The sequence below is a fragment of the Pangasianodon hypophthalmus genome, chromosome 10 (genome assembly GCF_027358585.1).
Source record: "Pangasianodon hypophthalmus isolate fPanHyp1 chromosome 10, fPanHyp1.pri, whole genome shotgun sequence".
Taxonomy (NCBI): domain Eukaryota; kingdom Metazoa; phylum Chordata; class Actinopteri; order Siluriformes; family Pangasiidae; genus Pangasianodon; species Pangasianodon hypophthalmus.
In genome coordinates this window covers 19,234,300-19,257,823 of record NC_069719.1, presented here as the reverse complement: position 1 = coordinate 19,257,823, position 23,524 = coordinate 19,234,300, and the positions used below count along the sequence as shown (strand labels likewise).

At 37.5% G+C, this 23,524-nt stretch overlaps 2 protein-coding genes across 3 annotated transcripts; one reads left to right on the top strand and one right to left on the bottom strand.

Moving 5' to 3' along the window:
- Nucleotides 1-3,088: 3,088 nt before the first annotated feature.
- eef1akmt2 (EEF1A lysine methyltransferase 2) lies at nucleotides 3,089-7,941 on the bottom strand. Its single transcript, XM_026934274.3, has 6 exons — nucleotides 7,826-7,941; nucleotides 6,541-6,606; nucleotides 6,158-6,272; nucleotides 5,967-6,074; nucleotides 4,392-4,608; nucleotides 3,089-3,704 (listed from the first exon to the last, which is right to left on the bottom strand). Exons 1-6 carry the CDS (start codon nucleotides 7,939-7,941, stop codon nucleotides 3,610-3,612), a joined length of 717 nt encoding a protein of 238 aa, XP_026790075.2. The 3' UTR covers nucleotides 3,089-3,609.
- Nucleotides 7,942-11,238: 3,297 nt separating this feature from the next.
- abraxas2 (abraxas 2, BRISC complex subunit) lies at nucleotides 11,239-23,139 on the top strand. 2 transcript variants are annotated; one of them, XM_026934350.3, is made up of 9 exons: nucleotides 11,239-11,355; nucleotides 14,158-14,248; nucleotides 16,438-16,474; nucleotides 17,263-17,329; nucleotides 17,572-17,762; nucleotides 17,902-18,021; nucleotides 19,200-19,284; nucleotides 20,026-20,143; nucleotides 21,873-23,139. In XM_026934350.3, the coding sequence occupies exons 1-9, from the start codon at nucleotides 11,284-11,286 to the stop codon at nucleotides 22,349-22,351; spliced, it is 1,260 nt and encodes a 419-aa protein (XP_026790151.1). In that variant the 5' UTR covers nucleotides 11,239-11,283; the 3' UTR covers nucleotides 22,352-23,139. The 2 variants fall into 2 exon arrangements, with proteins under 2 accessions (XP_026790151.1, XP_026790150.1); XM_026934349.3 differs by having other exon boundaries at nucleotides 17,899-18,021.
- Nucleotides 23,140-23,524: the final 385 nt, after the last annotated feature.

Sequence of the window (23,524 nt, the reverse complement as noted above, 5' to 3'; positions counted from 1 at the left end):
ATCATTGCAGTAGGACTTTGGGAGCCATACTGATCACACATTGATTAAACAAGGGAGTTTGAAATGCCTCAACTGCCTCAATTTCATACTGTGCATGCTGTTTGGATTGTAAAAATTTTATTTTGATGCACAATCTCTCTCTATCTCTATCTCTGTCTCTGTCAAAGACAGATCAAAGACATTTACTTAAATAAGCTTTACTATGTAAGGCAGTACTTTATAATTCAGCTATATATTTTTAAATTGACAAAAAAGGTTAGGAACCAGTGAGAAATGCTAGAGTATTAGCTGAGGGTAAACCCCAAGCCGATAAATGTTAAACCACATGAAGTCACATTCAACAAAGACTTAAGGAATTGCAATATTTCAGCTAAGGAAATAACAGCATAAACATAAAAAATGAGATAACCTTTCACTTTGGAGCCATTTGCATCCTGCTGCAATCTACAGCCTCATATAAAAACCTTCCAGCTTCACGGCGATGCTCCAGAAACTTTAATAAATATTCTACTATACGTTTCTTATGAACACTTGATCAAGATCATAAACAGTCTCATGACTAGATGGAAACATTGCAAAACATTGACACATTTTTAACACTGACAGCTGGCTTATTTCACACATATCTTTATCTCCTTACAATTTCAGCGTTTAGCTGAGCAGTTGCATTGCTCAAGGGTGAAACAGTGGTTCATTGTGATTTCCTTCCACCTCCCAAAAACATGCCAGTAGGTGGATTGGCTATGCAAAATTGCCCCTAGGTGTGAATGAGTGTGTGCATGCTGCCCTGCGGTGAACTGGTGTCCCAATAAGGGTGTATTCCCGTGCTCTTGGGATACTGATGCTCTGATGTGCTCTGACGTTTCAGTTATTTTATTTATGGAATAGATGAAGGCTGATTAAATCTCCCTCCCACAATCATTAGAATGGAAAATACAGCAGTGATGATATTGCCTTGGTTGAACTTTAAAGTCTGTGAGAAACACCTGAAATGACACCTCACTGTACCTTCTTCCTCTAGTGTCATTTGTGGTCTGTCTTTATCCAGATCTGTTATCTAATAATTAATATGAATCCAAAATGAGGTGAGGTTTGTACATATATTGCAATAATTGCAAGAAAATTTCATGCTGCTGATAATACTGACGCCACCATAAGCAGTGCACCACTGAGAAGTCATGATGACTAATAGATAAGAGACATATGACAGAGTAGGAAATATTACAGAAAAAAGTACAGTCAGCTTCATTAAGACTTCACTACGACTATGGTGAAATATTAAAATGATAATGAAAAGTGAAATGTCCCAGAACAGTCAAGGCAGCGACATTAGAGCTACTTCCTGAGCTTTTATGCATTATTAAAGAAGGAAAAGCCTTTCTGATGATCCAGTGATCCAGCTGGAATGACAGTCTGATCTAAGTAGGGGCTTCTACTAGGCTTCTAAAGGCTACAGAACGCAACAGGAGCTTATACATACATATAAATATACCTCGTCTTAAATTGAATGGTGGACTGTTCTCAGCACAGCAGTGACACAGATATGATGGTGCTGTGGTAGTGTGTGTGTTGTGGCAGTATGAGTGTTTTATATATATCAGTATCCAGCTAACATCAGGTCTGTGGTTAGAGAATGACACTGTTGGAGTGGCAAGATGATTCTAAGTGGACATAGCGTTTAAGAACACTGCAGCACCTCATCCACTCATATCAGCAATACACACACTACCATATCAGTGTCACTGCAGTGCTAAGAATCATTCACCACCCAAATACTATCATATTATTTGGTGATCATTTCCATTTTTCCATGAATGGATGGGGTAGGTATAGACATGTACACACACACACACACACACACACACACACACACACATCCTTAGGGCCATGCTGTTATAGGAAAATAATCAGTGAATGGGTGGTGTGTTACCAAACTGAAATATAAGTGTTGTATTCCTCTTATACCACAGCAATTTGCCAGCACTAACAATGTTTTAGTTATTAAAGAATAACAAATTGTATATTTGATCCATTTATTGGTATATGTAATGTTGTTAAACATGCAGAAAACAAGTTCCTGTTATCACCAAGATTACAGAAGCAATAGTAGTTCCCTCACCAGCTTCTCTGCTTTTTCTTTCTTGACCATAAAAAGACAAAAAAAAATTGCATCTAGTCATGTTATCGTGAAACCACGAAGCCTTCTGTCTTAGAGACTTTCCCGTGTTGAAAAACATAAGTTCAAACTTTTCCTCCATTACAAAGTGCTGACACTGGAGACTCCTTCCAAAATCGCTAAATAAAAGTCTCCACACAGAAAACTTCACCATATCAGCAACTGCATGTTTATGTGGAGCAACCGCCATGCTACTGAGAGGATAATAATGAGATTAGAATGAGCGCATTCATATAAACCCCTGATTTGAATTAAAGCCAGCACTACTTTCAGAGCCGTGGTGTTACGGAAATTAATCAACACCTTCTGAGGAACCAGAATCAAAGAATTCAAGAGCACTGTGTTATAAATACATATTCATCACACAATAAAGGAAGGATGTGACGTCCATAAATTGTTTTTTATTCTTGTGTTTGTACAACACCGTTTTGTCCCACTCACTGGACGTCTACGTGATTTTTTTTTTTCTCACTATAATAAGCAAATTCTTTAAATATGATAAAATAATTTCAAGACACTCTGAAATGTCTGTATATTTCTTACCTTGGAAATGTCCTTTATAGACTTGGTTTCTTTCATATCTTCTTAATTTGTTGTATTGCAGTTCCAATAACTGTGATACAACTGTGGTATATTCTGCAAGTGGTTATGGCAGTAAGTTGATGAATAGTGCCCTCAGGTGGTATTGCTTATGTATTACAATACTACACTACATGCAGCTGGTCAACATCTGGGTATATCAAACAGACTAGTCATATAAGGATATACAGGGTGTCCTAAAAGTCTCCATACATAGGGCAAATTAACACTTTTAGCAAAATGTCTTCCACAATTTTTCATACATAGTTTATATTATATATATATTTTTCAGATAGGGCTTAAGAATGCCTTTGACAAAAGAAAAACGTATTGAAATCATTCTCATGGCTGGATCGAGAAGCTGTCGCAAGGTCGTTATAGACATGCAATTACATGCATAACACCGGTGTGTTAACTCGAGTTCATCATGAGTGGGAGACGACTCTGTGTGTGCTTACAAAGAAATGGCAATCATGTAGAGGATGTTATTTTACTTTGTTTATTTTGTAAATAAAGTTACATTTTGCTAAAAGGTGTTAATTTCCCCTATGTATGCAGACTTTGGGACACCCTGTATAATGATCTATGCTTATATTTATTAAGCAAAAGAATGTCAATAAAACAAAATATCAGAAAAATAAAGTCTAATATCAGCAAAATAACACACTTCAAATACTTGGATTATGGATTTGTTCTCCTGGAGAGTGGCCATAAAACAAAACGAGTACATACCCAGGGTATTTAAAGTAATTTTTTTATTTTTATGCATGTGTGGAAGAAATGGAAGGAAAGACAGTGGGGCATTTACAAATTTACAAATGACTTCCAAAGCCACATTAAAACGAAGTTCAACATCAGAGTCTTTTGAAGACCAAAGCTGTGACGCTGTTCCCGGTCACACCTCCAAACTGGAAACGTGGGGTAGGCAGCTCTTGTAGCAACTCGAAACCTGCAAGATACACACTTACAGCTGAATATGATATAACACTGATAATAAATGTGAAGTGATATTACATCCAAACACTTTATGAGGTTTTTGCAACCAAAAAACTAAAGCATTCAAGTCTTTTAATTAACACTGGAGCAGTTTTTACATAGGTACAGTGGGGTGCTCGATTTTTATTTACATAAATCAGCCTCTAATATTAAAAAATGCCTTATAACAGTTCCTAGGGAGCAAGAACATTTGGTTCCTTAACGCCACAATATGGCATGTGTGAGGTGTGACATTATACTGGGTCTAAAATAGCTATGTCTATAATGTTATGTTATACCATTATATATAATAATATCACAGAAAACAATACAGGATATAAACAAATGACATTCTATTTTTGCCACGTAAAAAAGGGGAAATCTGTAGCTTTGTAGTGTTTTGAATCCAATGACAGATTCTAGTGATCAGTTTAAAATAAATTCTAGCAATTTGGCCAAATAATTTAATATCTATACTCCCACTGCAGTGTTGCATTACATATCATCCCCTTAGTAAACGTTACGTTGCAAGCAGACACCCCAATAAACTGAAATTAATTTTTAGACTTTTCAAGTCCTACTTCTAAGTTTTTACTCTTTATCAAATGAGAGTCGTTAATGGCTTTCTCAAGTTGCTCTACTTTTAAGTTCACTTTAGTACCTGGGCTGAAGATCTGCAGCAGCTGCTCTTTGGTCCAGTTACAGGAGGTGATGAAGAAATGTCCCTGTGGCTTTAGAGCTGCTCTCAGTGAGGACATGTACTGGAGTTTTGCCATTTCTCGGCCTTCAGGGTTCAAGCTAATGGCATCAAAAGTGCCCTTGTCTATACACAAGTCAAACCCTTTCAGATCTGGGCTGGGGTTCAGAAAATCCTGCTCCTGTAATTATATAAAGTGCATATACTTAGCACATGAATATGTAATAATATATGTAATAAATAACATATTAAAATAAAAGTTACAATGAAAAGTATTTTTGCAGTCATGTTTGTTAAACTGGCTCCTTATCTACTTTATGTGACCTTTCCCAAAAGCCCAGACACATTTAGAATGTAAATAAAAATTAAAAAGTAAAAAATAAAAAAGCCTGCAAGATACACACTTACAGCTGAATATGAATTATGAATGATATAACACTGATAATAAATGTGAAGTGATATTACATCCAAACACTTTTGCAACCAAAAAACTAAAGCATTCAGGTCTTTTAATTAACACTGGAGCAGTTTTTAAATGGGTACAATGGGGTGCTTGATTTTTATTTACCTATCTCATATATCATAAAAAAAGGCCTTACAACAGTTCCTAGGGAGCAAGAATATTTGGTTCCTTAATGCCACAATGATGGCATGTGTGAGGTGTGACATTATACTGAGTCTGAAATAGCTATGTCTATAATGTTAGGTTATACCATTATATATAATATCACAGAAAACTGCTCTCAGTGAGGACATGTACTGGAGTTTTGCCATTTGCCAGACAAGTTTAGAATGTAAAGAAGGGAGTTCCACAGTTTTGGAGTGTAAGAAGAGAAGGCCCTATCACCCATAGTATGCAAACGAGTCTGAGGGACAGTTAAAAGACCAGAGTTGGAAGAGCGGAGATCACGTTTTGGGGTGTAATGGGTTAAAAGCTTGGTCAAATACTGGGAATAAGATTTGAAAGACCGATTCACTTAAATGTGTAGGTCAGAATCAGTAAAATGAGTTTTCGATATATTTAATTCTATTACATTTATAATGTATTTCTACATTTTGGTGAAATATATTTATGTTTTCTTAAAGCAGATATATCAAAGTATTTTATAGACATAAAACAATTTTGGCCAGAAGTCAACTTTTCACGAGTTTTGTGCACAGGGGCATTGTCATGCTGGAACATGTTGGGCGTCTTAGTTCCAGCGAAGGGGAGTTGTAACAATACATCGTATATAATTGTGTGCTTCCTACATTGTGGCAACAGTTTGGGGAAGAACCATATAGGGGTGTGATAGTCAGGTGTCCACAGACTTTTGGCCATATAATGTATAAGACTTTTATGAACCCCAAGACAGAACAGAACAGAATGTGGAACAATTTTTCTCTAAATATATTATTGAGTCATGTTCAATTCCTGTTGGTTCATTTTTTAAATACCCGCTTACTGAGGCCAGATTTCATGTCAAACCACTAAAAGAGAATACTGAAACTGTTGCAGCATGATTTTTAGAAAAATGTCAAACAATGAAGACCTCTTACCTGAACTTTAATGTTTGTTAAGCCCTCTTCTGCCAGGACATTTGTTGCGAGTTCTACTGAGGCACTGGAATAATCTATTCCAGTAAGATTCTTAAAACCATGCTTGGCCTTAAGAGAAAACATTAAAAATACTTTATAATAAAAAAGTTGATATTTTGGGCAATTCACTGCATTGGTATATTGCGACATACCAGTTCTACAAGGAATACACCGTTTCCTGTGCCGATGTCCAGTATGGCAGCATTTTCAGCTGTATTCTGTTTCTCCATCCACCGGATGACACGGTTCATACTCTCCTCCCCAAACCTGAGGGCAGAGAAAAAGAAAAGCATTAGACTATTGTATTGGACTATTGACAGAGTGTGATCATTTGTAATAAATCCAATTTCAGTCTATTCTGAGCACAAAATGGACTCTTCTAGCACAGAAAGGTCTACCACGCTGACCAGCTGGTACCTGGCCACAGCACGATGGAGTTTTCAGCAGTTTTATCTGTAACATTTGGAAATTCAACCCAAGTCTAATCCATGAAGGTGGAAAAAGGAATATCACATATCATTAGGGAAGACATTACCATATTTCTCCAACATCTCCAATGTCTCTGTAAGTCTGGAGCTCCCGGCTGTAAGCATTATCCCAGCTAGGAGGAGGAAAACAATGGTCAGCTCTTCATAGTTATACACTGTAGTATTATAAATAATAATAATAATAATAATAATAATAATAATAATAATGATAATAAATGTAATAGAATTAAATATAGAAAACTCATTTTACTGATTCTGACCTACACATTTAAGTGAATCGGTCTTTTCAAATTTTATTCCCAGTATTTGACCAAGCTTTTAACCCATTACACCCCAACTCTGGTCTTTTAACTGTCCCTCAGACTCGTTTGCGTACTATGGGTGATAGGGCCTTCTCTTCTTACACTTCAAAACTGTGGATCTCCCTTCCATCTGATCTTAGAGAAGCCCAGTCTCTTACTATATTTAAATCTTCTCTTACAACTTATTTTTTAGGATTGCTTTTATTTGATTACTTTGTTTTGTTATTAAATTATTGTTATTACTATTATTGTTCTCGTTATATATGTTTATATACTCTTATGTAAAGTGCCTTGAGAGGACTTTTTTAAGGAGCTATATAAAATAAAGTTTATTATTATTATTATTATTATTATTATTATTATTATTATTATTTACTTCACCACACAGATTGACACTCAGAAATATTGTGTAGGTTAAAATCTTTTTTTATTATTTAAAAAAATGTAGGAAATAATAATAATAATAATAATAATAATAATAATAACAATTATTATTATTATTATTATTATTATTATTATAAAAAAAAAAAAAAAACACTTCACCTAGATTTTTGCGAACCGACTCATTTGATTCACTTGACTCGTTCTCAAAGAACCGATTCAATTAAAACCGTTTTCGTTCATATTTGGGTATGTTTTCTTCACAACAGCTACATTACACTTTTTTTACACTTAGGAGGTGTAAAAATTAATCAGTAATCAAGTTACACTAGTTAATATCATAGAGGGTTCTGCTAAAACCTGCTACATCCCGAAGACTTCACTGACTAGCAAATTACAGCAGCACCAAAGCTAATGCATCGTTAGATTTCCACAGATGAGATCACGTGACAACTGACAGTAACTATTTACTATTTACTTAGTATTTAAGAGCTGCACAGGGTCACATGCCAGAGCTGTGGGATTTTATATTTCAGAGCAATCAGATAAGACAGGGATGTGTTTCTGACATGCATAACATTAAGTTAATGTGTAAACCTGAAAAATGGGAAACTAAGATAAAAATGGTATTTTCATATAAAATGCTCACTATTCTTTTGTTCCGAGTTTTGATGGAGCAAAATCCTCTCCTGACTCGGTGCATGATCCTGAAGAGCTCTCCTGCACATGGGAGCTCTCTGAAGCCATTGCTGAAGCTTCAAACATGGCACGTTGAACGAAGCTTTTTCATAATAAAAGTAGCGCATATGTACATCAGATACTGTCCAAGTCCTTCTCGTATGCACACACTGATCTTCATCAGATATTCAACAGTAAACATCAGCAAGAGAAGTTATCTTCATGAACACAGCCTTCAGTATTACGCTTTTTTTTTTTTTTTTTGCATGTATGAACAATCCCATTTTAAACTGAATAGTCCAAAACATTTGTAGCAAGCATCACTGACAAATGAGTGCTAATCAGCTTTCTGTCATTTAAATTGATTATAAATTCAATTAATAATCAAATAGTTGAAGGATCAAAATAAAATAATAAAAATAATAAAGTAAGCTTATAAACTGTGCATTCACTTTAACTAACTGCATCATTCAGGTCAGGGTCTCTGTGGATCCGGAGGTTATCCCAGGTGGGAATACACCCTGGATGGGACACCAGGTCATTGCAGAGCACACACACACACACACACTGACTAAATTGCCCTTGGTGAATATGTGTGTATGTGTGCCCTGCAATGAACTGATGGGAATACACCCTGAATGGGACACCAGTTCATTGCACACACACACACATTCACTAAGGGCAATTTACCATAGCCAGTCCACCTACCACCATGTTTTTGGGAGCTGCAAGGCAGCAATGACGTTACCCGCTCTCCACCGCTCTGCCCAAATATTAGTTATAAATTAAATGTAAATAAATCAGTGCTATCATATGGAAAGAAAGAGAGTGTTAATTATTTAGGCCTTCTGTCTTCTATATGAATTATTCTAAATGCATAGACTGATGCTCAGAAAAAAAAAATAATAAGATACCTGAGACTTAAATGTACTCAAGCTGTAATAGAGCTCAATTTAAATATGTCTGTGGTTTAACTTGATATCTTGCACACCAAGATAGAACAGTCCAAAAGTTTCATTGTGTATAAAAGTACCGGTACACATTCAATATCACTTAACTCACCAATTTTTTTTTTTTTAAATGATCACATCATTGAAAACAGCAATTAGAGGTGACACAAAGATGACCCAGTCCCTGGCTTATTTTGGTGGTTGTGGTTTACGATGAGATAAAGTAATAATCTTTTTTTACCACCAGCAAGAGGACACTGACGATATACACTGTATGACCAATGGTTTGTGGACACCTGACCATCACACCCATATGTGCTTTTTGAACATCCCATTGTAGATTTAGTCCCCCTTTGCTGTTATATTAACCTCCACTCTTCTGGGAAGGTTTTCCACTAGAGTTTGGAGCCTGGATGTGGCATTTTGCATCCATTCAGTCACAAGAGCATTAGTGAGGTTAGGCACTAATGTCTGATGTCGGGTGAGGAGGCCTGGTGTGCACTTGCCATTCCAAATCATCCCACAGGTGTTCAGTGGGGTTGAGTTCAGGGCTTGAGATCTTCCACCCCAACCTTGGCAAACCATATCTTCATCGACCTCACTTGCATAGGGTCATTGTCATGCTGGAACCGGTTTAGGACCTTAGTTTCAATGAAGGGAAATTGTAACGCTACAGCATACAAAGACATTCTATACAGTTGTTTGCTTCCAACATTGTGGCAACAGTTTGGGGAAGAACCACATATGGGTGTGATGGTCAGGTGTCCACAAACTTTTGGCCATATAATGTACATTACTTTTTTGTCCAAAAACCCTCCAGGAATTACCCCTAATGTGGGTTCAGTGCTAAACCAATATTTATAATGACATTTAATTCTATATATCTATATATTTTCTAATATAGCTTCCATTTAGGATCATCCCAAAACAAAATCTACAATCCTTCCAACACAACTCTAAAATTTTCCATCCATAATTAGGTTCTGACTAACGGTGAAGGTTTCCAATGTGAAACTATGAGAAATCTCTTTCCCATTGTATCTATGACTATTCTACCATATTTGTGCTTACTTTCAAGAAGTAACTGTAATGATTTCTCTATATATATTGGGAGAAATGACACATTTTAATAATATCTTTAACAGAATGTGGCGATCATGTCTCAGCAAACACAAATTCCCTAGGGTTAGCATCTGGTTCCCCTTTGGTTATTTTTGGGAACCATTTCATAACATTCTTGGATTGTTTTGTTTTGGTTAACAAATTCAGTGCTGCTCCTGAAACATTCAGATAACTTTCAGTCACAGTGTTCTTTTATGGTGATATGACAATTGAATTTGTCAGAGAAGTTGTTTTTAAATGTAGGTTTTTTTTTTTTTTAACTGCACAGTAACATTCCCCTATCATTCCTCATGATCTTATAACAGGAACTTTGCCCAATGTTATCCTTTTTTTTTTTTATTAATTCCATATACAATAACATCCATCCATTCTCTGTACCGATTATCCTACAGAGGGTCGCAACGAGCCTGGAGCCTATCCCAGGGGACTCGGGGCACAAGGCAGGGGACTTTCTGGACACAAATTCACTATGGACAATTTGGAAATACCAGTCAGCCTACAACACATCTTTGGACTGGGGGAGGAAACCAGAGTACCTGGAGGAAACCCCTGAAGCACGAGGAGATCATGCGAGCTCCGTTCACACAGGGTGGAGCCGGGAATCGAATCCCCAACCCTGGAGGTGCAAGGCAAATGTGCTAACCACTAAGCCACCGTGCCCCCTAGACAAGAACACTATAATGAAAAATATCCATTCAAATGTAAGAAAAAGCAAATCAAGAGATAGTAACAGGTGCCTGAGTACAATACAATAAAATAAAACAAAGAGGAAAGGGGTGCCACTTATGTAACAATATCAAACTTGCTTACAATGTTACAAGCTCTAATCTCCTTTTTTACCTTTACATTTGTGTAAAGCATTACAATAATGCTTGAAATCATTTTTAAAGTGAAAGACCATTTCATTCTATGAATGTGAAACTTTCCCAATACAATGAACAGTTGTGTAAGATATGCTTTATCTTTATCAATTCCATGGTCATTGAAGTGTATCAATATGTCAAATCCACTAAACTGTAAAGTATTGTTTAATTTCTTAATTTCATTAAAGGTTGAATGTTTTTGTATGTATGCAATGGAAAAATAAGTGCAAAATGGTTTCCTGGTCACCTTTACAGAAGTTAAAAGTAATCAAAAGTAATCCATATTCAGTTTAAAACGCTCCAGCACGTGTTTTACAGGATATCTGGATATCTTCTTTGCATTATTTTTTAAAAGAAACTTCTTTTATTTAGATACTGATGCCAAATGTCTCCACTGGCCAGCCTTTCTCTTATTAACCGACTGACGTCATTCCAAAACATCTGTGAGGAAGGCGTGCGCAAGGGATTGTGGGAGAGGCGGGTATGTTTCCATCATGGCGGCGTCGATTTCGGGTTATACTTTTAGTTCTGTGTGTTATCACAGCGCTAACAGCAACTCCGACCATGTAAGTACGCAGCGCATTTAGCGCAAAACCCTGGACGCATGACGCTGTTATGAACAGCAGGAGCTTTAGTGGGATGTTATTAGCTGGAGTGCGGTCTTCCTGGTGTAGCAGCTAACGCTAGCTAGCTAGCGAGCTAACTCTCCGCTGTTGGTTATGATAGGCGATGACAGCAGGCTAGCGGCTAGTAGCTAGCATTCCTGTCCTGCCTATTGGTTTTAGTATAACCTTTCCTATTCTTAAGTCATATGTAATATTTCAATATTTATAGAAGATACCTAATATCTGGCTTGTAAAACGGTAACAAGTGCAGCTATGTGTATTGATATGTGTGCTTGACTAGCCAGCTGACTTTCAAATATAATATCATAATGGATAAATTTAATAAGACTTGCTTTCCTCTTGCTAAAGTATATCTGCTTAGTATGTTCTCATATCAATGCGTGGTTATTGTTTCATGACATGTCATAAACAATTCACAAACACACAGTTAGAGAAGTTGTGTAACTAAATAACACAAGGAAGTAAACTCCTTGGCTTACTTAAATTGCGTAATATACTGTCACCTTTACATATTCTGTACATCCAGTGTTGCACATTCCTGTACATATATTTCTTATTTGTTTCTTATTCTTTCTTATTTTCATTTCTGGTTAGTTATTTAAATGCACAGCTGAAAGAGGAGTAGGCCAGGTTTTCATTTCACTGCAAGTTATATACTGTCTATAACTGTGTATGTGACAAATAAAACAGAATCTTGTGTCTTGAATCTTTAAAACATGACTAATGTGTGGATCATGTGCTTTCCTGATGCCATCCCCTTCATACTAATAGCTGATTTTAAAAACAAGGATTTAATTTTCACTCTCTTTATCGGGAGGGCACCACCCGGGAATGCAAGTGTCTGAATTTCCACCTATTTGGGGACTGAATTCCCGGGTGGTAAATTATATCCCCTGGATAGTGCTGTAGAAATCCAGAAAACAACCAAAGCCTGCTACTTCTCTACTAATTAACATGATGCATAGTGATTTCTTTTAGCTTGAAAGGATGTGAAACAGTCACTAAAACCAGCAGGAGCTTGTCAGTGGTGTATATAATACACAAAATTGCTTTTAATGCTATGTTTTTTTTGTGGTTTCAGGTTGCTGATGTAATGCTGGGTCATGATAATGTTTCAGAAGCTAGAAGTCAGTGTTGTGTGAAGTCTCCCTCACTGCTGCAGTGTGTAGTGGTCTTTATAAAACACTACATAGTGAAAATCATGGTGTGGCAGGAAGTGTAACAGGCATACTTGTCAGAAAAAATGCAGCAGAGCAAGATTTGATTTGGTGAAGTCAGCCATGTTTGCAGTTGTCTCTAGTCCTGAAGAGCCAGAGTGACAATATACTGTAGCTGTGATCTCGAATCCTTTATCGTGGTTGACCTTTATTTCAGCACCATGCAATATGAAGGATTATTTTTCTGCTTATAAATCATGCCTTACCAGGTCATCTGTTTGTAACTGCAATCTGTTGTTGTCATTGTTTTTTTATTTTTTATTTTTTTTTAATGGGGACATTCAGAACAATGGCTTCTGTCATAGCCTGGACAACTAGGGAGGAAATTAGCATGGTGTACTATGATGTACCCAAAATGTTTTGTAATAATTAAACCTGCAGTGTGTAGCTACAGAGTTACAGTCATGTTGTTGGAAATATGAATTTAAATGCAGTAATCTTAACTTTTTTATCATATAAATTTTTTATCAGACCATCTGAAATAGAATTTGAACTGAAATGGACTTTTATGGTTTGCAAAAGAGTAATCTACAGGGTGTCTGAAAAGTCAGGAAGCAATGGGAGTTAAACTACATGTACACGATTGAAAAATGGCATTAACATTGGATGACAGGGTAAAGATAGTGCTTCTTGGTACTCTCATTGGTTCCTGACCTTTCAGACATCCTGTATAATTGGAAAGTGAATTTCATGCTTAAGGGTGTCGGACTGAACGTTTGAAATTCAAAATGAAGCATGCGTGTAATCAATTAGAAATTGAATAGAAAAGCATTCAATCACTCTAAGTCACATTTTTCACATTTGCTTTCCAAATAACCTCCATATAACCTCCAAGGAAAAGCAGTCAAACCACAGATGTCCTCTCCCCTCCGCTTTATTCAGTCTTATTTAAAACATTAAAACATTCAAATTCATAATGGCATTATTTTAGCTCTGTACGTAGGATTTTTAAGTTAATAAGAAAAACACTCCAAGCTGATGGCCCTGCACTGCTGCAAGTTGTTCAGGAAAGCCTAAAATAGTAAGTTAACGTCAGAGCTGTCACAAGGGATTTGACACAAGTATTCTGGACTCATAAATCATTTTTCGGCACAGATTGACACAACACAACCTTAGGCGTGAGCTAATTTGTCCTAGCAATCTAGGGTTCCTGACAGGCAGGCATTTAGCTGCCTTTCTTCCTTTAAGTGATGCTTAAACACAGACCTGTGTTAATGGCTCCCTGTGGTGGAAAAAGAAACAAATAGTTTTCAACATTTCAAGGTGGTCAGTGCAGTTAATAGCATGAAAATTATCCTAGAGGTTCCAATTTTCCTGCTAGGTTGGATTGCAAAGGTTGCGATTCTTTGCTGTGAATTTTTTTTGTTTGCTTTTGTTTTGTTTTTGTTTTTTTTTCTTTAAATTTCAGGCTGCCTGTCTGACTGTAACCAACTGAACACCCCACACTCCATGTCAGATGATGTTTATTGCTCTGTTTACAATGGCAAAATATAATTTCATATTCCTTCACATTTGTTTTTTGCAGGAGGGATTCCTGTTGGGAGAAGTGAGGCAAGAGGAGACTTTAAGTATAAGTGACTCTCAGATTAGTACTTCAGAATTCCTGCACATAGTAGGTAAATCAGTGCCCTCTTTTTACTAACTGCAGTAAATATCACTGCATCCAGATATCCATCTGTTATTATTATTATTATTGTTATTCTTCTTATTATTATTATTATTATTATTATCCTTCTAAAATTCACTTATTAATGCAAAAACCAATGAACATAAAGAACTCTGTTCTTATTTCAAGGGCTACATTCTCATTACATCCTTTTTGCTTGATTCTGATTGGTTTTTGCTCAGATGTGATTTTCACATTTGCGTTAGTGACCCATCACTAGCATGGCCTTGGCCCATACATTTTAAAAATCAGTAATGTGCATTATCAGCTTACAACAAATAGTCATAGTTACAAGTCCATCTTCACAGTAACAGTAAAATAAAAAAAAATAAAAAAACCTTCCCACACAAGCTTTTGTCGAGAGATAGTTTCCTCTGATGGTTGCTCATGATGAGGTTATGAAGGTGAAAATTGCTGGAGTAGAGCTTTTACTGTTGTGCAGCCATTACTGAGAGAAGGTGTGGAGAAGAGCCAGCAGTGATACAGAGATATGCGCATACGCAATAAGCGCAATGTTTTAAAAAAAAACAAAAACAAAAAAACGCTTGAATTCCAGTCAATACCGTCGCATGGCCATGTATCTGCTCAGCAGATCACAAAAGTGGGTCATGAGCAGGCACGGAGTGGGTCATGGGTGTGTTCCTGTTCTCCATTAAACTATCAAACATTTATTTTTGCAACTTTACAGAACTGGGTGTGTATATTTGTAGAGACGCCAACTGTTCAGTGACTTACAGTCAAGTTTAAATCAGTCTGATTAAAAACTCGCTCTCTCACACACATACACACACACACAGCAGTTTGTTGCACTGTTGTCTCTCAGCATGGCCTTTGAACTGAAATATAACACTAACTACATTTAAACATTTTTTCTTACAATAAAGACACAACAAAAGAAACCACAGTGTCCTCTGTTTGAGATATTAAAGAACAAATGTATGAAGTCTTTTAAGCTTAAGCATAAAAACAGAGATGCCAAAATATCCCATTATTTTAAAGCTAGAAGATCAAGAAGATCAACTTCTTAAGCACATAAACTGCAGCTTAATTAGGCAAGTCCTTATATGTGCTATTATTACAATAATTTATCATTTAAATTTGTACATGGCCTTTTAATCCATATAGGGCTACCACATCATCAGTTTCACTAGACAATATATGGAATGCAGTACTTTCATTTTGGAGGCTGTAGATGTAATCTGACACGTTTGTATGGATTTTTAGACTTTTCATTTGTTTCGTCTTTATATTCTGTCACTGCATTATTCATTTTATGTAATAAACTAGGAAAAGGAAAAGCTCATGGTAAGGAAAAGCTCCTAAGCTCTTGATAAAAGAAAAATATGTCCTGAGGCTGGGCCAGTAGAGAACCAGTGCAGGGCTAATTGGGAAATAGGCTAGATTTTTTGTTTTTCAGATATCTCTGACAAAGTTATATCTGAGTCACATTTAGGAAAACAACATACATTATATGGCCAAAAGTGTGTGGACACCTGACCATCACACCCATATGTTTCTTCCCAAAACTGCTACCACAAAGTTGGAAGCACACAACTGTGTAGGATGTCTTTGTATGCTGTAGCATTACAATTTCCCTTCACTGGCACTAAGGAGCCTGAACATGTTCCAGCATGAAAATGCCCCTGCACACAAAGCAAGCTCCATGAACACATGGTTTGCCAAGGTTGGAGTAGAAGAACTCAACTTGCCTGCACCTAGCCCTGACCTCAGCCCCACTGAACACCTCTGGGATGAATTGGAGCGTCCCAGGCCTCCTCACCCGACATCGGCGCCTGACCTCACTATTGCTCTTGTGGGTGAATGAGCACAAATCCCCACAGCCTCGTTCCAAAATCTATTGGAATGCCTTCCTAGGAGCTTAATATAAGAGCAAAAGGGGACTAAATCTGGAGTGGGATGTTCAGCAAACACATATAGTGTCCACATACTTTTGCCAATATAGTGTATTTAGTCTAAAACCTTTAGGCTGAATGTCGCCTAAAGAGGTTGTATGCATTTGTGCTGGTTTATAAGCATTGGGGTTAATGTATTTGGGGGCAGATGTATAAAATTGATTTTATATGATTATATAAAATTGTACAGAATTGAACCTAGTTTTATGTTTTGCTTGCTTTTCAGAGGTCCATAATCATGAACCATGTGCACAGCTCTTTAGGTAAGGTTTAAGTCAGTGATATTTAGTTAATATTCAGTTTTAGTCAGTGTATATACATACAGATGACAAATTAAAGGAAAAATCTGATATAATGAGTGGAGAAACATAAGACAGTTAATGCAAGATACAATTAAGCAACTAACATCCTACCGTGCTCGGAGATGTATAAATATGCCGAGCAGACCCGGATTTCGGGTCAAGATGGCAAGAGGAAAAGGTCTAAGTGACTTTGAATGAATATTAGAGTTACAAAGACTGCTTAACTGGTGCTTTCAGTAGCAACAGTGACTAAAGTCACATTGGTTTCTCCATTCATTTATTCAGTTTTGGCCTTTAATTTTTTATTTCTTTATTTAAAAAAAAAAAAGAAGAATTTATTTCTTTAATAAATTAAAGGAAAACCCAACATAAAGTGTCTTAGTATAGTGTTGGGCTAAAACAGTCCCTGTACTGGAGAGATGAATATCATTCTTCCAAAAGATATTCCATCAGTTGGTGTTTTTGTGGTGATGGTGGTGGTGGAGAGTACTAACACATCGGTCCAAAATCCGTAAAAGTCATAATGTGTAATAATGTAATAATGTAACCTCAGGCTAATATAGACTGTGATACTATTTTAAGCTGAAATTCAAATGTCCTTGTACTACCTGTGTAAGTTCACTGTATAGGGTATCAAATAATGCTTTAGTGGAGTCAGATAATGGTTTAGAGTTTAGAAGTCTAGAGCACATTGTATGTTCTCTGTCGTTGGAGTTTGGTGCAAACAGATACCCTTCTGTATGTTTCAGCTTTTATGACTACGCAGGTAAAGTCAATGAAGAAAATCTCAACCGAATCCTCAAAGACAGAAGAAAAGTAAGCTGTGCTGCTGAATGAATGGATGTTTTATCAGTTCTGTTTTTGACTCAGTGTATTGAGGTTAATAATTGATTAACTTTTTACTGTGTCTAGATAATTGGCTCTCTCACTAATGTGTAACAGGCTTTTATTTTTGCTGCATAGGAGTTAGTAAAACTCTCAGATGTTATAGCAGATGTATCTTTTCCCCTTTCTGAATTACTCTGTCGTATAAGTGACCTTTCATATTTGCCTTACAGAATGTTATTGGCTGGTACCGGTTCCGCAGGAACACACAGCAGCAGATGTCGTTCAGGGAACAGGTGATCCATAAGCAGCTCACGCACATACTGGGCATCCCAGATCTCGTCTTCCTTCTCTTCAGCTTCATCTCAACAGCCAACAGTTCAACACACGCACTAGAGTACGTTCTCTTCAGGCCCAACAGAAGGTAAGGCCACACTCCACACTTCAGTCTTCATCTACTACAATGGCTACACACCTACGCAAGGATTTTTGATTTCTGATAGTGTCTGATGATTTATTTATTTATTTTTTTTATTTTTTTGTGACTTTCTGACTTTCAGCAGATATAACCAGAGGATATCTTTGAGTATCCCAAACCTGGGCAACACCAGTCAGCAGGAGTATAAAGTGTCTTCTGTCCCCAACACCTCCAAGAACTACGCCAGTGTTATTAAAGAACATGGGTGAGAGTATCTGCTGCTTGTATTCAGAATTCAGTGCATGGATTGTACTATGTATGCTAAAACATAAAAAAAAATAGGATCATAGTTCAGCTGTTGGCCCAGTGTTGTGAGACTAAAGCCATGGTCACACAGGACACAAATAAAATCCGCCTGGTGAAAAAGCTTGTTTACTTGAAAGGAAGCAAAAAAAGGGGATTCACAGTATGTGAAAATGGGGATTTGCTTCTCATTCGATTTCATTTCCCACCAACTTCATCTAAATTTATCCATTACAAAAGACTTGGAAGGATGGCCAGTAGAAAACAAAAACACAGGGCTGAAGCACATCTTTCTTTAAGATGCAACTTGGAGGAACGTATAATTATCATTTCATACAGGATCAGTACATAGAGTACTGTGCAAAAGTCTTAGTCACCTCATTTATTTAGTACAAATTTTGTTATAGATGTTTATTTTATGGCTTTTGCATTGCTGAGTCAGCACAAAAACATTTTATATTTCCAAACATTACTTTTCCAACAAAAATTAAATGTTATAGACACAAGTTTGTATGTAAGATAAAAAAAAAAGGAACATGTTATGTAACGGACTGCTTTTCAGGCACAAAACATAATGAAGGCTGCTAGGTTTCGCTTCAAAAGAAGAAGCAAAGGATTTTCACAGCAAATACTGTCTTTGTTTAGTTTATTACTGTTTACTGGACTTTATAGTATTTAATTAGAACTTTTATAGAACATGTATTTAAATTATTTTTGAAGGCATCTTTGCTTTATAGCAGTTTTTTTGCATGTGCCTAAGATTTTTTGCACAGTACTCCATCTACATAATTTTAGCAAATGGTTAGCAGGAGCTAGCAAATTACTTCAAACTATCTAAATAAATCCGCTAATAATATTCTATTTAACAAGCTAACAAGCTAGTAGCAATTTGCAGTCTGCAAAGATTAGTCAACATAATGTCTTATCACTCACAAATGACAAACTAGCCACTAGATGATCAAGGTGTTCACTGAACCTGTACTTTCCTCTCAGAAACATGTCACACCAGGACTGCTCATAAACGCCTGGTTTAGCACCAGGGAAGAAATTCACAAAGCGTAAATCCGGAGTGACAGCGGCTTAGGTGGATCTGGAAAGCCTGTCTTAATTGTCTAATTTTTATGTGAATTGCATTTTTAGAGCTGAGTTTTTTGACAAGGATGGAGTGATGAAAGATATACGAGCCATTTTTCAGGTGTACAGTGCCCTTCAGGAGAAAGTGCAGGTGAGTCAAAACATAAAACACACACCACTCTACTGCAGAATTCACAGAGGACTGTATAGTTCAGGTGCTTACTTGCACAGTCTTATATACGTTTATATATGAGTGTCAGGGATGTTTTTATATTTTGTAATATCTGGTGGAATAGCTGAACATTCTGTGTCACTCTTGCACTTGTCCAGGTGATAGACATTATGGTCAAAAGTGGGATTTTATCATGGACTTAAACTCAAAGTGATCAATAAACAGAACCCTACGTTTTTGATCATAATCAAAGTCACCTACAATTCAGAATGATTTCTAACATTCATAAAGACCAAATCAGTGTCCTACATTGTTAATGATTATATAGAGACTATATCTTAGCTAATTATTTAGACACAGTCACAGACAAGTTCTTGCCACAAGCATGTTGACATATTGATGACTTGTCTGTGTAATACGCTGTCATCTGTTTTTGATCATGTCTGGTGGTCTTTCAGTTTACGGGAAATTTAGCTCTGTGCACATTTGTTAGTTATTAGTATTCGGAAATGATACAGATGGTACGTCTAAACATTTTTCTTTTAGCTGCCTGAGCTAAATAAGCTGACTTTTATGGTGTGATTAACTCATGTCCATGTATTCTAACTACAATTATTTTCAATAAATTGTACAGTGGTCTTATTTATTCTTGCTTGTTTGTAGGCTGTTGGATCATATGAGTGTGATACGGTGGTGTAACACTGTTCTGTCTGATACTAGGCTGTTTGTGCGGAGGTGGATCAAAGCGAACGAGTGAAGGAGAAAATCCAGGAGGAAGTTAAAAATCTGAAAGAGGAGATTGCTCTCAGAAAACGTAGCACTGCTGCGGAGGAGAGGAGTATGCATTTTAGCAGTCATCAGATCGATTTACAGTCAGGTCCATAAATATTGGGACAGTGACACAGTTTTGGTAATTTTGCCTCTGTACACCACCACAGTGGATTTGAAATGAAGCAGTCAAGATGTGACTGAAGCGTAGACTTTCAGCTTTAATTCAAGGGGTTTAACAAAAATATTGCATTAACCGTTTAGGAATTACAGCCATTGTTTACAGACTTCCTCCATTTTCACAGGCTCAAAAGTAATGGGACAAACTAATATAATCATAAATATTAGGATTATTTTTATTACTTGGAGGTAAATCCTTTGCAGTCAATGACTACCTGAAGTCTGGACCCCATGGACATCACCAAATGCTGAGATTCCTCCCTTGAGATGATTTGCCAGGCCTTTACTGCAGCCATCTTCAGTTGCTGCTTGTTTGTGGGTCATTCTGCCTTCAGATTTGTCTTCAGTAAGTGAAAAGCAGCTCAGTTGGGTTGAGGTCAGGTGACTGACTCGGCCATTTAAGAACATTTAATTTCCAAGCTCTTGGGCTGCTTTCACGGTATGTTTTGGGTCATTATCCATCTGTACTGTGAACCGCTGTCCTATCAGTTTTGCAGCATTTGACTGAATCTGAGCAGAAAGTATAGCTCTGTACACTTCAGAATTCATCCTGCTACTTGTATCAACAGTCACATTATCAATAAACCCCATTGACCCAGTTCCATTGGCAGCCAAACATGCCCATGCCATAACACTGCCTCCACATGTTTGACGGATGATGTGGTATGCTTTGGATCATGAGCCCTTCCTTTCCTTCTCCATACTTTTCTCTTCCCATCATTCTGGTACAAGTTAATCTTGCATCAGAACTGGTCAGGCTTTTTTAGAGGTTTTTTAGCAAAGTCTAATCTGGCCTTTGTGTTCTTGAGTGTTACCAGCGGTTTGCATCTTGAGGTAAACCGTCTGTATTTACATTCATGAAGGTGGCTCTTGATTGTAGACTTTGACAATGATAGGCCTACCTCCTCCAGAGTGTTCCTGACTTGGCTAGATGTTGTGAAGGGGTTGTTCTTCAATAAGAAAAGAATTCTGCAATCATCCACTTTAGTTGTTTTCTGTGGTCTCCCAGGCCTTTTGGTGTTGCTGAGCTCGCCAGTGCATTCCTTCTTTTTAAGAATGTACCAAATTGTTGATTTGGCCCTCATAAAGTTTCTGCTATCTCTCTGATAGGTCTGTTTTGGTTTTTCAGCCTAATGATGGCCTCCTTCACTTGCATCAACACCTCTTGGGACAGCATATTGAGAGTTCCCATGAACAGCTACCAAATGCAAATTCAACACTTGGAATCAGCTCCAGACCTTTTATCTCCTTAATTTATCACGATATAAGGAGGAAACAGGCCACAGCTGGCCATGAAACTGCTTATCAGTCAATTGTCCCATTACTTTTGAGCCTGTGAAAATGGAGGAAGTCTGTAAAAAATGGCTGTAATTCCTAAACGGTTAATGCAATATTTCTGTTAAACCCCCTGAATTAAAGCTGAAAGTCTACGCTTCAGTCACATCTTGACTGCTTCATTTCAAATCCACTGTGGTGGTGTACAGAGGCAAAATTACCAAAACTGTGTCACTGTCCCAATATTTATGGACCTGACTGTAGTTTAACTTCCATTATTGTATTGTTACTTATCCTTCATTCACTGTTTCCATCATCATTCATCATGTCAATTGCTTTCTTAGGAAACCAAGAGTCTCTGAATTCTGACGTCCACTCACTGCAGGATGACTCGGTTCTGTCTGATTCGTCCCCTCCCTCACTGACACGCGTGGCTCTCCAGAGCCCTCCACTAGAGCAGAGCCTGGATTGGCATGCAAACTCAGAGCCTGCGGCACTTTACACCAACGAGCTGGCACCTGACCCGCCCAGTGCCATCCTGCTGCCCCGCCCCCAGGCCGTGGGCTCGCCTGGACATCCCTCACCTAGTCCAGGCATAGGCATGGGCAACGGAGACGGCTCCAGCTCCGACTCTCTAAACCGGCACACCATTGGCCAGGAAGACCATGATGACGAAGAGGATGATGACGAAGATGAGGACAGTAGTGAATATGAGAACTTAGTTAGCGAGCAGTTTCAATCCCCTCATTTGACTGAATCTTTAGGACGGCCGGCCACACTTTGGCCTGACGGAGACGCTCATAGCTCCAGTGGCTCGTCCTGATCCAGCACCCAAAATCAGGGGAGAAAAGGACAAACGGACAGAGCTAGACATTATGGGAAAAGAGAGAGGAGGAAAGAGAGGGCTGAGAAAGAATGGCAGGTGACCACTGTATCTTGCTGCAGGACGGCAGCAGGGGAAAATCCCTTATTCACACCTGCCATTTTGACCATTTCTCTCTCTCTCTTTCTCTCTCTCTCTCCCTCTCCCACTCTCCCCCCTCATTTCTCTCTCTCGTTCTCATGTCCTCAACTCTCTCTGAGAGGGGAGACGTCATCCCACTTATCGATTACTTATAAGCACTGCTACCGACTTAGATCATGCGATTATTAGCATTTACCTCTTGCACTATTTTTGGCCTTCTCTCAATCCGCATTCAAGTAGAAAAAGCAAAGGGAATGATGTCTTCTGCGGCCTTCAAACTCATCTCCATGTGAGCTTTCTTGCCACTGTCAACTGTTTTTCAGTTTGACTTAACAAATCTGACTGATTTTATCCCCAACTCATAAAAACTGAACTTTCACTCTACAGTAACAGTCGTTTTTTGTTGGCCTCTTTATGGAAATTACCAAAAAAGGATACTTTGGCCATTTATGTTACTTTGATTAGGGGTGCTTATATTACTTTTACAAATACAAATTAGTGATACCATTTGATTTGATTTGATTTAAACAGAAAAAGTCTCCCTAAATGAACAGATATTTTGTGTTCATCTGCACTTTTCATTGTACTTTATAAGAATCCTATCAGTCATATGGTTGGAGTAAACATCTCTCTTCCATGCCACTGAACTCCAGCTTGTTGTGTGTTAAACTGAAGAGGGCGAACACGAAGCCTTCACAAACCTTTCAATCTCAGGATTCTTTTACAGCAGCTTGCTTAATTCCATCTCAGTCCCTGCCCTCATGGCTTTGGTGCAAATACAATTTGTCAAAGCAGTGGAGTGGTACGTTTATCAAGCCCACCTTTCTGTTGTGAAGTGAAGCTTCAAAGGTGGACGTGAAAGGTTGGTAATCAGTTATCAGAATGTTGAACCTAACTCAGATTTACTTCCTTACCATGACACAGATACCACATCGACATTGTTTGTGCATTTATAAGGTGGAAACATGATTTTTTTTTTATTCTGCAAAGTTGAACTTAAGCTTTTGATTTGCTTCGTCTTACTTGATCTGA

Coding starts and splice junctions, on each gene's coding strand:
- eef1akmt2 (XM_026934274.3), bottom strand. CDS start 7,941: ATGTTTGAAGCTTCAGCAATGGCTTCAGAGAGCTCCCATGTGCAGGAG. Junction 6,607..7,825: donor AAACTCGGAACAAAAGAATA/GTGAGCATTTTA, acceptor TCCTCCTCCTAG/CTGGGATAATGCTTACAGCC. Junction 4,609..5,966: donor TAACAAACATTAAAGTTCAG/GTAAGAGGTCTT, acceptor ATATAATTACAG/GAGCAGGATTTTCTGAACCC.
- abraxas2 (XM_026934349.3), top strand. CDS start 11,284: ATGGCGGCGTCGATTTCGGGTTATACTTTTAGTTCTGTGTGTTATCAC. Junction 16,475..17,262: donor CCATGTGCACAGCTCTTTAG/GTAAGGTTTAAG, acceptor TGTATGTTTCAG/CTTTTATGACTACGCAGGTA. Junction 17,763..17,898: donor CTCTTCAGGCCCAACAGAAG/GTAAGGCCACAC, acceptor TCTGACTTTCAG/CAGATATAACCAGAGGATAT.